This window comes from Colletotrichum fioriniae (genome assembly GCF_027942845.1).
Source record: "Colletotrichum fioriniae strain IMI 355084 chromosome Unknown scaffold_3, whole genome shotgun sequence".
Taxonomy (NCBI): Eukaryota; Fungi; Ascomycota; class Sordariomycetes; order Glomerellales; family Glomerellaceae; genus Colletotrichum; species Colletotrichum fioriniae.
The window spans coordinates 98224-113461 of NW_027076839.1; the positions used below are offsets into that span (position 1 = coordinate 98224).

General features: G+C 53.8%; 5 protein-coding genes across 5 annotated transcripts; 2 read left to right on the forward strand and 3 right to left on the reverse strand.

The window, feature by feature from the left end:
- Positions 1 to 248: 248 nt before the first annotated feature.
- Positions 249 to 1942, reverse strand: N0V96_002919 (uncharacterized protein; the record flags this gene model as incomplete). The annotated part of the gene is made up of 4 exons (XM_065756670.1): positions 249 to 1181; positions 1239 to 1450; positions 1515 to 1791; positions 1844 to 1942. 4 exons carry the CDS (start codon positions 1940 to 1942, stop codon positions 249 to 251), a joined length of 1521 nt encoding a protein of 506 aa, XP_065614437.1.
- Positions 1943 to 2591: 649 nt separating this feature from the next.
- Positions 2592 to 3530, reverse strand: N0V96_002920 (uncharacterized protein; the record flags this gene model as incomplete). The annotated part of the gene is made up of 1 exon (XM_053189931.1): positions 2592 to 3530. The coding sequence occupies one exon, from the start codon at positions 3528 to 3530 to the stop codon at positions 2592 to 2594; it is 939 nt and encodes a 312-aa protein (XP_053052854.1).
- Positions 3531 to 5318: 1788 nt separating this feature from the next.
- N0V96_002921 (uncharacterized protein) lies at positions 5319 to 7204 on the forward strand (the record flags this gene model as incomplete). The annotated part of the gene is made up of 5 exons (XM_065756671.1): positions 5319 to 5504; positions 5557 to 5923; positions 5979 to 5997; positions 6059 to 6147; positions 6213 to 7204. 5 exons carry the CDS (start codon positions 5319 to 5321, stop codon positions 7202 to 7204), a joined length of 1653 nt encoding a protein of 550 aa, XP_065614438.1.
- A 387-nt stretch (positions 7205 to 7591) lies between these two features.
- Positions 7592 to 8559, reverse strand: N0V96_002922 (uncharacterized protein; the record flags this gene model as incomplete). The annotated part of the gene is made up of 3 exons (XM_053189929.1): positions 7592 to 7829; positions 7883 to 8251; positions 8309 to 8559. The coding sequence occupies 3 exons, from the start codon at positions 8557 to 8559 to the stop codon at positions 7592 to 7594; spliced, it is 858 nt and encodes a 285-aa protein (XP_053052852.1).
- A 2528-nt stretch (positions 8560 to 11087) lies between these two features.
- On the forward strand, positions 11088 to 14399 carry HST3 (NAD-dependent deacetylase hst3; the record flags this gene model as incomplete). The annotated part of the gene is made up of 2 exons (XM_053189928.1): positions 11088 to 11213; positions 11268 to 14399. 2 exons carry the CDS (start codon positions 11088 to 11090, stop codon positions 14397 to 14399), a joined length of 3258 nt encoding a protein of 1085 aa, XP_053052851.1.
- Positions 14400 to 15238: the final 839 nt, after the last annotated feature.

Genomic DNA, 15238 nt, shown 5'->3' on the forward strand with positions numbered 1-15238 from the left:
CCGTGAGTTTTGAGGACGAAAGGTGACTTTAGATGACCGGTTGGATTTTCTAAGATCTATTTTTTGTTTTCTTTCTCTGGTTTCTAGTATTTCCTTCCGCAGGGTACTCCATTATCCTTCATAGCATTTATATAGTATCTCACATCCTGATCCAATTCCCTTTCAGTGATCATGACAGAGTGTTCCCCGCAGACGTCGCCGAGCTTCCAAGTTTTTCTCGACTTCTACGTTAAAGACTCCAAGCCACTTCATAGTTCGTCCTTCACAGCTCTTTGCGTACGGTCATGGCTCTTGGCCTTGAAGCCATCTCCAGGTTGTGCGATCCTCCTCAAACGGAACACCTTGGCCGCATGACTGGGCACCGAAGCCTTCAACACACCTGTGGCCTTGACTTCGCCAATCTTTTGACCAAATAACCTCGGGTCCTCCTTCTCCAAACCGAGAGCGTAAGGAGTCTCTGTAGCATTATACCACTTCGCATCCCGTAGAATCTTGACCCGCGCATCGTGGCCCTCAGCCGTGAACAGCGACTCAGCCATGTCCGTGGGCATCCTATCGGCCCAAAGATCGTGGACCGCCCATTTCGATTTCACCTGCGGCGCCGAACCTCCAGGCCCATCTGCCACAAATATTTCCGCGAGCGAGGACTGCATCTCAATCTCCGCGCCGGCAGCGTTGAGCAAGATGACGATCTGGTCCCCGTTCTCCAACCGCCCACTCCAGACCTGCGCTTCGGCAACGCCAAACTCGTCCGGGACCAGATCCCCTCCAACATCCCTCCTCACCCTCAACGCGCTACGGCCGTGGGGATCCTGGCTGATGGCGATGATGGCCGGGTTGTTAACGATACTCAGCGCCTCGGCGGGCATATCCCGCAAATCGTTTCCGAGCATCAGCGGCGACTTGAGGGCGGCCCAGAGGGCAAAGTGCGCCTTGTATTCCTCGTCCGTCATGCCGCCCTGGCCGACCTCGAGCATGTCGAGGTCGTTCCAGCCGCCGGGGATTCCGCGGTCGGCAAAGGTGGCGACGCGGTTGATGATGAAGAGGACGGAGCAGTGGGTTCCGGGCGCGATGCAGAAGGGGTCCGCAGCCTGGTTGCAACTGCAGAGGTCGTCGGGGCGGGTGAAGGCATCGTAGATGTCGCCTGACATGCGCCATGCGTTTGAGATGGACATTCCCCACTACGAGAGTGTTAGTTGAAGGTATATAGGAATAGTAGAGATGAGGTGGTAGCGAACCGTGTGAACGTAGTCTTCGCCCCAGTTGCAGAGGCTGAGGGCAATGGGGCGGCCTGTCGCGTTGAGGGCGTCGGCCATGACTTTGAAGCGGTTGAAGGAGATTTGCGGTGTGCCCATGCGGCCCATATGGTAGCAGTTGTCGTATTTGAGAAAGTCGACGCCCCATGACGCGAAGCTCTGAGCATCATCGTGTTCATGATCGAGAGAGCCAGCTGCCTTGCATCAGTGTTGTTCATCAAAGCACCATCCTGATAGACTCAAAAAAGAGATACTCACCAAACCTGGCACAAGTCATCTCACCAGCACTGGAGTACATGCCATACTTGAGTCCCTGGCTGTGAAGATGATCCGAGACGTATTTCAGTCCGTTAGGAAACTTTGCGAGATTTGGCTGGAGCTTTCCCTTGGCATCGCGACCATTCTCATCTTGCCAGCAGTCATCCAAGACTACATGATTGTAGCCCAAATCGCGGAGACCCAGGCTGACGACACGCTCAGATGTGCCCAGAAGGAGGTCTTCGGAGACATCGCATGCGAAGGCATTCCAGTTGTTCTGATGATTATGAGCTCATCCCAACACTGCTAATCGGATTTTTGCGACTTACCCAGCCCATCGGAGGTGTATCAGCCAGTCCATTGCTGATGGCAGCAACTCGTCCAGCGGTTGCGATGGCGGCCGCAAGACTGAGCGATTTATATGGCATCTTGAATTCGAAGTTTAAACGGCAGAACCGAAAACGCTACTCTGCTTCACTCTCAAGACTTTGCCCGGGGCGCGACGTAAACTCGATGGCGGCACGTTATTATACAGATCAGAGCATCAAGAAAAAGTGGCATCGTAGATCCATCCGACCCCGCCATCGTGGCTATCGCACGTTCGTTCTCATGCGTAGCTCACTCTCCGACTTACATGATGCCCGCTCCCATTGCGAAATGAGGGGCTCAGGGGGGTCGACATCAGACGGTGAGGTCAAGCCAAGACAAACAAGGGGCGGAAAAGTCGTCGAGTTTCCCGCCTCTTCTCCGCAGTGTTGCAGCAACGACCCTCCCGAGTCATGCAGGCGCGCCCGTCAGTCGACCGGTCTGAACGCCGATGGAGCGAAAATCACCGGCCGGAAAGGAGACATCACCGGAGGCCAAGACATACCCCGCTACTGGGCAGAAGATGTGTTGGTTGAACGGTGAATATCTCGGAGTCAGAACATCACGAGTTACCCTTGTCACGAATATGAGCCGCTTCGCAAGTTGCCTTGCATGTCACATGTTGCAGCCAACACACTCTTCACATCAACTGCATTAACATAGTTGTCTCCATCAACGGGCCAAGAGTCCTGAAGCAGCCCCCCAGCTTCACTACACAGGCCCGGCTCCCCTCACCGGGGGCCCGTCCATCCACAATGACTCCATCTCCTCCCCGTCTCCGCGTTCCTTTTCTTCCATTGGCTCCGCGAACTCAACCAGGAACCTCAACATCCAACGGTCCAGAACGAAACTCGTGTCGATGCTCGTGCGTGCCGTCTGATGGAACGCTCTTAGACGGCTAATGGCCCGATCAGTAGTCGGCCAGTAACACCGTAGCTGCATCAGCAACTCGAAATTCCTCTCCAACCGCCTCCGAGCTACGCTGATATCCGCCTCATCCCCACTGAACAAGAGCGTGTGAATTTGTACCGTCGACGCGATGACGAGCACATGCGCAGTCATCGTGTACCGCACGTCCGACCCGGCCGTTGTCTGGGCGCGGTAGACCATATCACATAACCGAGCCGCGTGTTCCTTGCAGCGCTTCGCGTACGAGTCCCTCCTCGCGACAGAGGCCGAGGCTGTGGGATTGATGGCTGTCGTCGTCGCCGCGCCGTAGAGGAACTGATAATACAAGAGCTGGCCAAAGTGGTAGTAGCCGAGATAAACGGCCGCAAACGTCCGGCCCTGGCCCCGAGCCGCGAACCAGGCAAAGTTCTCTGGGGTATCACGCATATTCGCCGGGAGAGCGGCGAGCCAGTCTTCCATTCTCATGCTGAGAGACTCAACGCCTTGCTCGAGGGCATCCCAGGGAGGGTTATCCGCAACGCAACGCTGGTTAAAGTCGTTGACATCTAGCAGGATCCTGTTAAGCCTCACCATCTGCGATAGGAGTTGGGAGCTTTGCGCCGTCGATGATGTACCCGGTGCTCCGGCTCCGCTGCGGCTCAGTGAGAGAAACGGCAGATCGTCCATTGGCAAGGGGATATCGGATCTCGCCGGGAGCAGCTTGGGCAACTTCACCGCGGTGGAGGACCACACGTCGATCATGCAGAGCGACCACCAGACTGGGAACCGACTTGTCAGCTTTTTGAGTTCGTGCCTTGCATAACAGAGTTACAGATGAACGTGGCCAACGGCCAAACAATGGGGAAATGGAGGCTCAATGATACCCCGTATGTTGATCTCTCGTTCCAGGAGACTGGTAGCCGGTCTTCCTGGCAGGTCCAGCAGCTGCGCCATGCGGCATGCGACGCCGTAGTAGATGTTTTCTGATTCTCCATCGCCATTGGCAGTCAATGCTGCCCCTATCAACACGCAGAGTTGTATCGTTGGCAGAGAAATATCACGTAGATTTAGAAGCGCCTCGGCAGCTCGTATGTAAGCATGGCTTCTGTCTCGAGGGTCAACGTCTGCAAACTCCGGGTCGGTTGAGAATCTACGGTATCATTAGAGTTGTGATTTATTCCATCTCATCGGATCCACATGTTCTGCTTGGCAGCATACGAAAAGACGCACCTTGCAGATAGCGCGCAAATACCAAAAAGAATGCCGTGGTGCACTCGGTCGCCGAGTGCATCCTCGATGAAACTCGGCCGATGGAAGAGGGAATGGAACTGGTCATGGATGTAGTCAAAGTAGAGTCTCACGAGGTCCAGCCGGACCGGCAAGCTGGGCAGTGCGGCGGCGGCATGCGAAGTAGCCTCACAACGCGTGCACCAACCACCAGTTTGAGATGCAGACGATGCACTTCTGGCTGCGTGGTAACTACTTTGCTGATGTATTGATGGGTTCCGCTCTTCTACGAGGCGTTCTTTACGCTGGGCCTCTCGTTGCTCATAGTAGCCTCCCTCGGGAGGTCTTTGATCGCATTTGATGCCCCTCTCGTTGCAGTACACGCAGTCGATGAGGCCCTCGCGAGTTTGACACTTACGCCTGCGGGCCCTAGGAGATTTTTGTCAGATCACAAGGCGACCTGAAGTGTCACGAAAGGTCCAAAATGGGACGAGTATGTTACCGGCACGCAGCACAAGCCGAGGGTTTCCGCATGGCGGCGGGGCTGGATTCCCTTCGGACTGAACACCGCCCTGTGGTTGTGTATATGTCGTGGCCTTGTCCGCAGCCAGAAAAGAAAGCAAACAAGATGGGGCGATTGCAAGCAGCAACTGCAAGAAGCGCAATACTCCGTCGAGAATTCCGATTTCTTCCAAAGATGACTAGGGTCGTATCCCACTACGCGGTGGTTACCCGGCCGAGTTGGTTCGACCGGGACCCAAGAGACTACAGAACTCTCCCCCCCGCCGGGCGGTCTACCACGGATCGGGAAAAGGCGGCGGGAAACGAGCGGAAAAGTCGCTCAAACCTTGCCCTAGACATCTGATCGGTGACACCCACAAGCCGTTGGACGAATGATCGCGTCGCTTTGCTTCCCCAAAGGTCTCGACCGACCGTTGCTCCCAACCCCGGAGAATTCCCCATGGGACCCTCATATGATGCGGCAGACTTTGAACTTGTTGTACGACGTTGGCACGTTGGTTTCTCGAAACGTCTGATTGCCAATGTTGTCCCTTCATCTTTATGGGGTTCTCCGCATTGCCTCGGCATTAAAATGAAAGCGGTCGGATTAATCTGATGTAGGGATTGGTCTCTCAGAGTTTGGCACTCTCAGGGTCGCCAAGTCCCTCAAGTCGTCCCGTGGTAATGGTAGGTTGCAAACAGCTTCCCCGCCTTCACTTTCTATAAATGCGACGCTGTGTCCCATTGTTGTGGGTGGTTTTGGGAATAACCTCATTCGTAGTCGCCTAGACCCCCAGGTGCTCTCTTGCAAGAGTCTTCAGCATGGCTCAGACAAAGACTGTGGGCGCTGAAGCGGTGCCAACCGTCAGCCACCATAATGACAACAATCCTGGTGAGGCCATTACGGCTATGCAGAACGAGCGTCAGATGAGTGTGAGAGATTCCTTTCGCTTCTGGCCGAAAGCGATTCTCTTTTCGTTCATCATCTCTCTGGCAATCATCATGGAGGTATGAGAATCATCATGTAGGTTAAGGCGAAAACGCGACTGACTTCTTAAAGGGCTATGATACCAATCTCATGAGCAACTTCTATGCTTTTCCAGCCTTCATGAAGCGATATGGTGACCAAGTCGATGCCAATGGTGACCCTCTGGTCTCGGCTCGCTGGCAAACCATCATCAACAATGGCACTCAGGCTGGCTCAATCCTTGGTCTCATCCTCAATGGCATCATCACCGAGTGGATTGGCTACAAGAAAACTATGATTGTTGCGATGGTTGCCATGATCGGGGCTGTCTTCATTCCCTTCTTCTCAAACGGTCTTCCAATGTTCTTGGCCGGAGCCTTGATTCAGGGCATCCCGTGGGGTATCTTCCAGACTCTCGCCGTTACCTATGCGGCCGATATCTGTCCCATGTCCCTCAGAGGTCGGTTCTCTTTTGATCTTAGTGCGCAATGGCTCCTTACTAATTCGACTTGCAGGATACATGACGTCTTGGGTGTATGTTTGATTAGACTCTCGTCCGAAGAAGTCTGCCAGCATTGCTAACTGATACCCATAGAAACATGTGCTGGGTAATCGGCCAGCTCATCAGCAGTGGCATGCTTCGAGGGCTTCTTCAAATCGACAATCAATGGGGATACCGCATTCGTAAGACAACCCAGCATGCATGACTTTACTATTCAGAATAACCATTGACTAGAAACTCATCGCAGCATTTGCCATCCAATGGGTTTGGCCCGTTCCCATCATTATCGGCACGCTCTTCGCCCCCGAAAGCCCTTGGTGGCTCGTTCGCCAAAACCGCCTCGAAGACGCACGCGAAGCAGTCCGCAAGCTGACCTCGCCAAAGAGTGATATCGACTTTGACCTGGACGCCCACATCGAGATGATGCGTGTGACGAACCAGTTCGAGATCGAAGTCAGTTCGGGCGCTCACTACTGGGACTGCTTCCGTGGCGTCGACCTTCGCCGCACTGAGATCGCGTGCATGGTCTGGCTGACGCAGTCCTTCTGCGGTGTGCCGTTCATGGGCTACGGCACGCAGTTTATGATCAACGCTGGTCTCAGCTCGGAGAATGGATTCACGATGAGTTTGGTGCAGAACTGCATCGGTCTTATTGGCTGTATCATTGCTTGGTACATCATGACTCACATCGGCCGCCGCACTCTGTATCTGGCTGGTCTGTCGGCCATGTTTGTGATTCTTGTCGTTATCGGCGGCATTGGTATTCCACAGGACGCTGCTGGGTTGCCAGCACGGTCATGGGCCGTGGGAGCCCTCATCATCGTGATGCTCTTTTCCTTCCAGCTCAGCGTCGGTCCCTCGTGCTACACCTTGGTCGCGGAGATGCCGTCTACTCGTCTCCGTGTCAAGACGGTCGCCCTGTCTCGCGCCTTTTACAACTGCGGAGGCTTCATCGTCAACGCGCTACAGCCAAAGATTGTGGGCAAGAATGACTGGAACTGGGGAGCGAGAGGCGGCTTCTTCTGGGCTGGCATCACTGTGCTCTTCCTTACGTGGACCTTTTTCCGTCTTCCGGAGCCCTTTGGTCTCACGTACTCTGAGATTGACTTGCTCTTCGAGCACCGTGTTGGCGCTCGTCACTTCTCGCAGGAGGCGGCTGACTCTCTACGCCCGCAGCTGGAAGAGGTCGCCAACCGTCATGAGAAACTGGCTGCTACGGTGAGCCATAAGGAGGCATAGTTGGATGAAAGCTTTGATCACGCCTATCGGAAATACCGTGTTTTGGTCGAGAGCGAAATCATCCAAGCATGGTTCAACAGGGTGGCTCAATCAATAATGCTCTGGTTTAATTGAAAATACCCAATGAATTAGACCTCGCATCGCGACTCACTTGAATAACAATACTGAAAGCATCGTCGGAAGAAGTGTTACACTACTCCGCACTATCCACCGACATGTTTCCACGGGTCGCAGTAAGGCCGACCTCAAGACAGTTGTACCGATTGATTAAACCACCCTATATACAAAAGGTCGAAACCTTTGCACCTCAAGCTAAAGATCTGTTATAGTAGTACATAGTGTGTCCTGCAAGACCCCATAGAGTTGGGCAGGTTTGTCAGAGATAGCCTAAGGGGCCAGACTGATGCAGCCGTTGGTGCTGTCCTCCTGGAAAATACCGCTGTAGACGATGCCCTCATCAATGCCGTCCGGCTGAAACCCATTCTTGGTAATATCGCCCTGACCTCCGACGGGCTTCTTCAGGATACCAAAGTGGTACTGTCCCTGGCCCTTAATATCATTGAGCTGGGGTTCCCCCTGGGCCTCCAAGTCGTTGTTATCGGTCGAGTAGAATACCTGGACGGTGCTACACGAAGTATTAGTGTCTGAAAACACACTCCAGGCTCGGAAAATACTCACTTCGCGTTGAAATCCATGGTCACGGCAAAGTTATGAATGGTGTTCTCCGTGAAGGGGGTGCTGAAGAGGACAGGAGGTGCCGGCTTGGTGTTGACATTGCCAAAGAGTTGCAGTGTATCCGGGTCGACCGTTGCGTCGCCACCCAGGATGGTGCCGGTCTTGAGAACGACTTGGTTCGTGCTGAAGTCATTACTCTCCAGGAAAGCTAGCTGATACTCGTGCGAGAGATTCAGAGGACGCTGGACGTCTTTCGAGAGGCTGAAATGTAACGTCTTCAGGCCAGTCGTCGACTCATCAGTTCCCGTGTTGCTTGATGGGATGAGTTCAGCGCGTCGAAAGCTCGTCTGTTTGTTGAAGATTGACTGATCGCTAGTGCAATCGTTAGCTGGGTGCTCTAAACGCCGATCTTGCTGGACTTAGACTGACCTGATTGTAACTTCCAGGGGAACATTATCGTTACCGTCAAAAGGTGAGCTGGCCTCATTAGGCAATTGTAACACTTTGCTGAAGCTCAAACCAGCTCCGAAGACATTCTGCGGACTGAAGAGGTTGTTCTCGGCATCAAATGCTTCTGCCTCAGTTCCAGTTGCGACACGGCCATCGAATTGCAGAGTACATTGCTGAGCCAATGCCACCGAGGCAAACGAGAGAAGAGTGAACGACTTGTAGTACTGCATGATGGAGAAGTGATATTGGACCAGCCTAGATAAAAAGAGTGAACCGATAGATTTACAAATGAAAAAAAAGTGCTGGCATAGAGCAATGAGGAGTAATACCACGGGATCGCGACATTGGCAGCTAAGAGAAGCACGAGGACAGCCTTTAAATATGCTACTCCACCACTTACTTGCTGGTTAGAGTCTCTGACCTGAAGGGACCATGAGCGATTCATGCGCTCGTGCCAAGAGTTTGGGACGTGTTCGTCGTGTCTTTGGATTCGGCACCAAGCGAGCTGAGGCCTGTCAGGGCCCTCATCCAGGTCCTATTCTGAGTTCAAACAAGGCACGGCGACTAAAAGAAGGTGCAGACTGAAGAAGGTTTCTCTCTCAGGCCGGGGCAATCGGGGAGGTCACGGGCGGAGTTTCTAGTCTTAAGATTAGGTTGACATATATGGCAGTTGGCTGAGGCTCAACGGGCGGGCGCGAAAACGTCTGTCAGAGTTACCGCATGGGTGCGTGCCGGGGCTATGGAGATCAAACGAAGCCGTCTCAGTGACGATACATATAACGCTGGCATCTCCCTCAACGTCCCGCGATGTTCACGGAACGGAAACATCAGATGGATCAAGCCGACAGCTGTCGGCAATATGAGATGAGAGCGGGATCCTTGCGCAAGTGACTGTCTGCCTTGCTTATGGCTCATAGAACGAGTACCATGCTGCCGCCGGCTTCGTCTCATGTTTTCACATGACGCTCATTCCAACGGGTTGAGCACACTGCCGGTGAGATGCCATTTCCCCACATCAGTCAAGCATTCACTTCTAGAAGAGATTGGAGCTCAGGATCATGCCTTTCATGTCACACAGAGGCGGCAGATCGGTTGTGATGGACGGTCCGCCATGGATGGATGACCATTAGTGCAAATTCGTCGGGAGGCCTGGCTCCGTAAACTCTGTCATCTTTTTAAAATTGCCTTTGCCCTGGATCAAAGTGTCTGTCGAGCCTCATGACAGCACCACCAGAGTTGAGTGGTAGCAGAGGACTGAGAGTTAACAAGGTTTCCGGCAGTGACAGTAGACAGGTGCCAAATCTGCTGACACTCCGGCGCATGGGCAAGGGCATGGACTCATGTCGACATCGATCACGTTCAGCCGTTAAACCAAGCGTCGTTGAGCAGAGGCGTTGCCATTCCTCTGATTCGGCTTTGAGATGGAGAATTAAGAATGATGGTATTGATGACAAATTTGACATGGGATTCAGCATTGCTTTGTGTACGTCCTCTTGAGTTTTGGGTTGTCGCGGTCGGCTGTCCTGCTTTCCCCCTCTTGTCCCCAGCGTCTCCATCTTCCGTTCCTCTCAGGCTTATATGATGATTCTAACAGATATTAGAAAGGGAACTGAGACTTAAAGAGTAACACCTGAAAAGAGAGTGTCATTGGGTGTATGGGTTGAGGGAACCTGGAAGTGCACAATTCCCAAGTGCTCAGGTTCCTTATCCGATGGAGACTCTTATCGATAATGCTATCCTTATCTTTATCACCTACCTTACCTTAGTACCTGGTGGATCTCGGTGATCTCACTAAGGCGAGGTTAGCGATCTGGGCCGCTAACGCTAAGCTGTTGGCGTCTTTGCTCGCTGGGGTCTTATTCTTCGGGGCGGTCGCGGTTCATAAACAACATCTGACTTCACCAGGGAATCTTGAACACGCATTCGTGTGGTCAATCTCCTCAATTGCACCTTCCTACTGACCACCCGGCGATTTCTTCAGACTGCAACAAGTTCCGTTCGCCTTCCGCTCAAAAACGCGAGCATTCGACAGCATCTATAGCTCGACTGTTAAGCTTTCGAGCTTTGGTTTTCCGGAGCACCTTCTGAGACGCGTCTGTTCATGTCAAGCTTGGGCCTCGACAGTCGCCTCGCCACAACCTCGAACTCACGTTTTTCTCGATTTCGCGACTTGACACGATTCTGTCAATTGGACATTCGGAGGCTGCCGTGAACACAGCAGCTCCGTTCTCCGACCTAAGCCGCCGACATCGAGACTCATCCAGCAGGTCACGGTACCGCGAACCCTGGTCTGGCACCTCCGGCCCACCGCGTCTGTACCGCTACCAACCCCTTCCACCACCGCGTCGCCGGAGACTACGATCCCAAGAAGACTGCGCAGCTGTCCGCCACGGTTGCATTACGGAATCCGGAGAAGACATAGCGTTTGTGTCTCTCCCGACAAAGTTTTGAGAAGTCCAATCGACTGCCAGCTCTGCCCGGCCCAGTTGAGTCGACTTGACCAAGGGCTTGGAGGTCCAGACGCCACCATACGTCTGAGGCGCAATACATCTGGACTTCACAGCAAGCGAATTTTACAGCCGAAATCCGAAAACGAAGCCGTTCTATCTCTCGCGCCGAACATAGGTTTACAAAGTCTGGCGTTCGTGTCGCATTGTTGTCAGACGCGCCTAGGCCATCAGCATCATAATAGCAGTGTCTAATTGTCGGAACTCCACTCCGGACAGTCCAATGTGCCGACTCTAGGACGCCCTTCAGTATGCCTACCACCCAGGTCACCCCGACAGAGGATATTCTTCTGCAAGGGATTGCCGACTCTCTATTCAAGGCACGAAAGGTTGTGGTCATTACTGGCGCAGGCATCAGTACAAATTCGGGCATTCCTGTAAGAGCCAACGCCGGAAGTGCTCCCCAACCCATGCTAATAAATGACACTTAGGACTTCCGAAGCGAAAATGGGCTTTACTCCCTGATCCAAGCCCAGTTCGATGCCGCGAATCGTGTGGACGTTGTCGAACCGAGGAGTTTTGGATCAGCTGATGCCAGTCGCGAGGAACGGGAACCGCCTACGAAACGGAGGAAACTTTCATTCGAGGATTCCGGCATTTGTCTAAGTGATGACTCGCAAAACTCACAAACTCAGGGAAACCATGCATCCGCTTTGCAGGGTCCCGACTCAAATACGGCGAGGTCTACTGGGCCCATCACTAGGGCGAGGTCGAGGGAATCAACAGTCGATGCTCGGAGTACCAGTACCGACGACGCACCCATTTCGGTTGGCGGACCAAACCCGAGCAGATCTTCAAGGGAGAGCGCAAGAGCTCAGTCTTCGCCCCCAGATGAGAGCACTCGGAAAGACCTGGACACCAGCAGGAACCCAGGCTTCGTGGAAGCCCACAACCAAACACCCAGTGACGGAGCTGTCCGCAGTTATCTTCGGAGGAGGGGAAGGTCTGCAAGCCCGTGTGCCCAGCGAGCCAACGCTTATCAGGCGAGCTCTGCTGAGATGCGCAAGAGGTCTTTGCTGACTTCGACCATTGCCTCTGTGCAAGGTTCGGGGAGCATTGAAGCCGTCAGCTCGACTTCAATTCCGACTCTGCCTAGGGCTACGTTGTCCAAGAATGGCGAGCACTTGGAGGAGAGGAATACGGTTCACGTTACGCCGAAAACCTCAAGGTTCTTCTTCAGCTCCTCGCCTCTGTCATCGCCACCTAGTGCATTTCCGCAAACGCCTAGTTTTTTAAGAGACGCAAGCCGCTTCACACGATCGACTCTACGACAGCAGCCAATGGGTTTCAGTTCCTCGCCATTGTCGTCGCCTCCGCCAGTCTTATTCGATCCCTTCGAAGAGCCTTCATCGTCAATTAGTAGGCAGACATCAAGTGCGGCTAGCAGCGCGGCATCTTCGGAAACCGACGAAACGCCACCGTCCTCACAGCCTAGCAAGTCGACTTTGCCCAACATCAAAGGCAGAGATCTATTTGATGCCTCCATATGGGCGGATCCCTTGAGGACATCGGTATTTTATACGTTCGCTACGACACTCCGGGAGAAGGTGAAGGACGTCGTGCCCACGGAATCTCATCATTTTATCGGCCATTTACGCAATCGTGGGAAATTGGTCCGATGCTACACGCAGAACATTGATCAGATCGAGGAGAAAGTTGGGCTTTCCACCTCTCTCCAGGACGGACCGGGGCATCGAGGTCGCTTCTCGAGGAAATCTGTCGGGGCAGTCTTGGCTACGGCGGCAACGGGAGGTTCCGCAGGAGAGTCTGTCTCCGCAACACCAGAAACGAGTGATACCAAAGATTTGGAGGAACCAAAAGCGCCTGATGGTGGCGGTGTCGCGGAGTCGGCCGAAGCGACTCCGTCAGCCGAGCCGCAAATTCAGCAGCACGCTGACAAGAAGTCGAATGGTGTGGAATGTGTCTTCTTGCACGGGTCACTGGAGTCTCTCCGGTGTTTTCTCTGTGGGAAGATTTGCGACTGGGATGAAGCCGACAGATCACACGAGACGCTCTCTGGGCGACAGCCTGAGTGCCCGTATTGCGCTGGAGCAACGGCTGCACGACAGGAGAGGGGCAAGAGAGCGTTGGGTGTGGGCAAGCTCAGACCAGATATTGTGCTTTACGGCGAGGAGCACCCGAATGCCCACCTCATTTCACCCATCGTCACCCACGACCTAGGATTGTCCCCGGACCTGCTCCTCATTCTCGGTACATCACTGAAAGTTCATGGCCTGAAGATACTGGTCAGGGAGTTCGCCAAAACCATCCACAGCAGGGGCGGCAAAGTCGTCTTTGTCAACTTCACGAAACCCCCAGAAAGTTCATGGGGGGATATTATCGACTACTGGGTACAGTGGGATTGCGACGCGTGGGTTGCCAACCTGAAGGAGAGAGTACCCTTGCTCTGGCTGCCACCCGGCACAAAGTTACCTAAGAAGAAGAAGGAGAGCAGTGAAAAGACGAAGAAACGCCAGAGCTCGACGGAGGAGAAGCCCAAAACGGAGGTTGTGAAACCGTCAGCAAAGCTATCCACGAAACTATCTACAGATTCAGCCCCAGGTTTGCGGACAGGATTGCCGCTCGACTCTCAACCAGTGACGACAACGAAGCCAGAGAAGCCTTGCAAAGCTCCGAAGCTGGACAAGGTAGTCAAGACCGAGCCTCTCACGACGCCGCTGGAGGTCGATGCTCCTCTCAAGTCTGTTCCCCAGAGGCCAATGGCAGTCCGCGATGACAGGACGAGCGCTGCTTGGGTGACATGGAAGGTGATGGTTGAACTTCGCCGGATTGTTGGCAGCATAACTCCGACGACATCAACATCCCCTACGGCCCTCCGTGTTGAAAAGTCAAAGACGAGGAGATCGAGAAAGTCAGCACCGGCTGCTCTGTCACGGCCGGCTCCTGTTCTTCCAGACCAAACAGAGAAGAGCCTCCAGCTAAGACCAATGATGGCACAGGCCGAGCAGGAGACTGGCCAGACAGATTCGGCTCGAAACGAGGGTGCCGGTGCGCAAGTGGCCATGCCAGACGCAGCGGAAAGCTCCATCTTTGCCGCTGTCAAACTCAACCCTCGGATGCGGAAGCGAAAGACAATTGATGGCGAGGAAATTTTCGTGCCTGGCATGCCGCGGCCAGTTGTTGCCAAAACACTCCCACGACCGATTCCACGAAAGATCAAGGCACCACACGCTAAAGAGAGGCCGGTCATTGTGTCGCCCAAGATTCTCTCCGACATTCAGCGTCCATCCATGGACTCACTCAGGTTGCCACCACTTCAAACGACGAAGGCGCCCGCCGCCACGCCATCGAAGCCTCAGCCATTGGAGCCTCTTAGCTCCCCAGCGGGTCCCCTGTCAGCTATCTCATCCAATACGCAGAGTCGGGTCGACTCACGCATAGCGAACCCTTTCTTTCTGTCGGATCCCCTCTTGTTACGACTAATCCAGGCCCCAGACTGGACCCCTCCTCAAAGTCATGGTTTCAAGCCCAACAAGCTCGAAAGAAAGTCCACCAAGGATGCAGACGCCGCTATGGCGTTGCAGGAACTCAAGCAAGGATAATTGTCTGGGTCACTGCAGTAAACACTCTCCGATATGGAGAGAGAATTGCATATAGTAGTTTATGGATAGAGGAAGCGCTGAATTATACCCCCGCGGTCGACTGTATTCCGTATACCGCACTCTAGATCCAGGTGCAACCAACATTAATGGTTCGTGATTCTTGACACACATTCTTGACTCGTCCGCGACCGTATCTTTCACAACCCATGACAGATGATCTCCTAAGGCTCTAGGCCGAGGGTCTTGACGCTACGCCCCAGGGCCCTGCCGCAGAGCATCCACCGTCTGCATTGCGAATAGGCTTTGCGTGCGATCTGGCGTGCCGTTGTTCGAGAAGGCTAGTCCCAAGCTAGGCTGCTGCACATGCCCAAGCGCAAAAAAACATCCAAGCCTAGTGGGCGAGTCAGGCTTTGTGTTTCTTTTGTCTGGGCCCTTGATCATCGCTGAGAACAAGAAAGTGTTTCTTCCAGAGCTTGGTGCCAGTGTCGCAGGTCCACGTGGAGTGAGCTTCTGAGCTCCATACTAGGTACGTGTTGTTGAACATTGTATGTCACTCGGTTGTCACTCTCTTGTCAGAGATAGCACAACTGGCTGCCAACTCCAACTTGTTGAACAATGGCGCGCTAACATGAGTTTTAGGCTGTCTGGAACCACTTAGCAGTCAATAGTCTGCAAGGCAATGGGCGCCAATCTTGTTGCCACTCCCAGACGACCGTATCACACGCGTGTAAGAACCAAACAGTCGGTATCACTGCGATGGCGAGCCCTAGATCCATGGATCCCTGGTCCGTCAAAGTCCAGGGATCAGGCACGTCGTGAGCGAGCGCCAGATGGTCCGT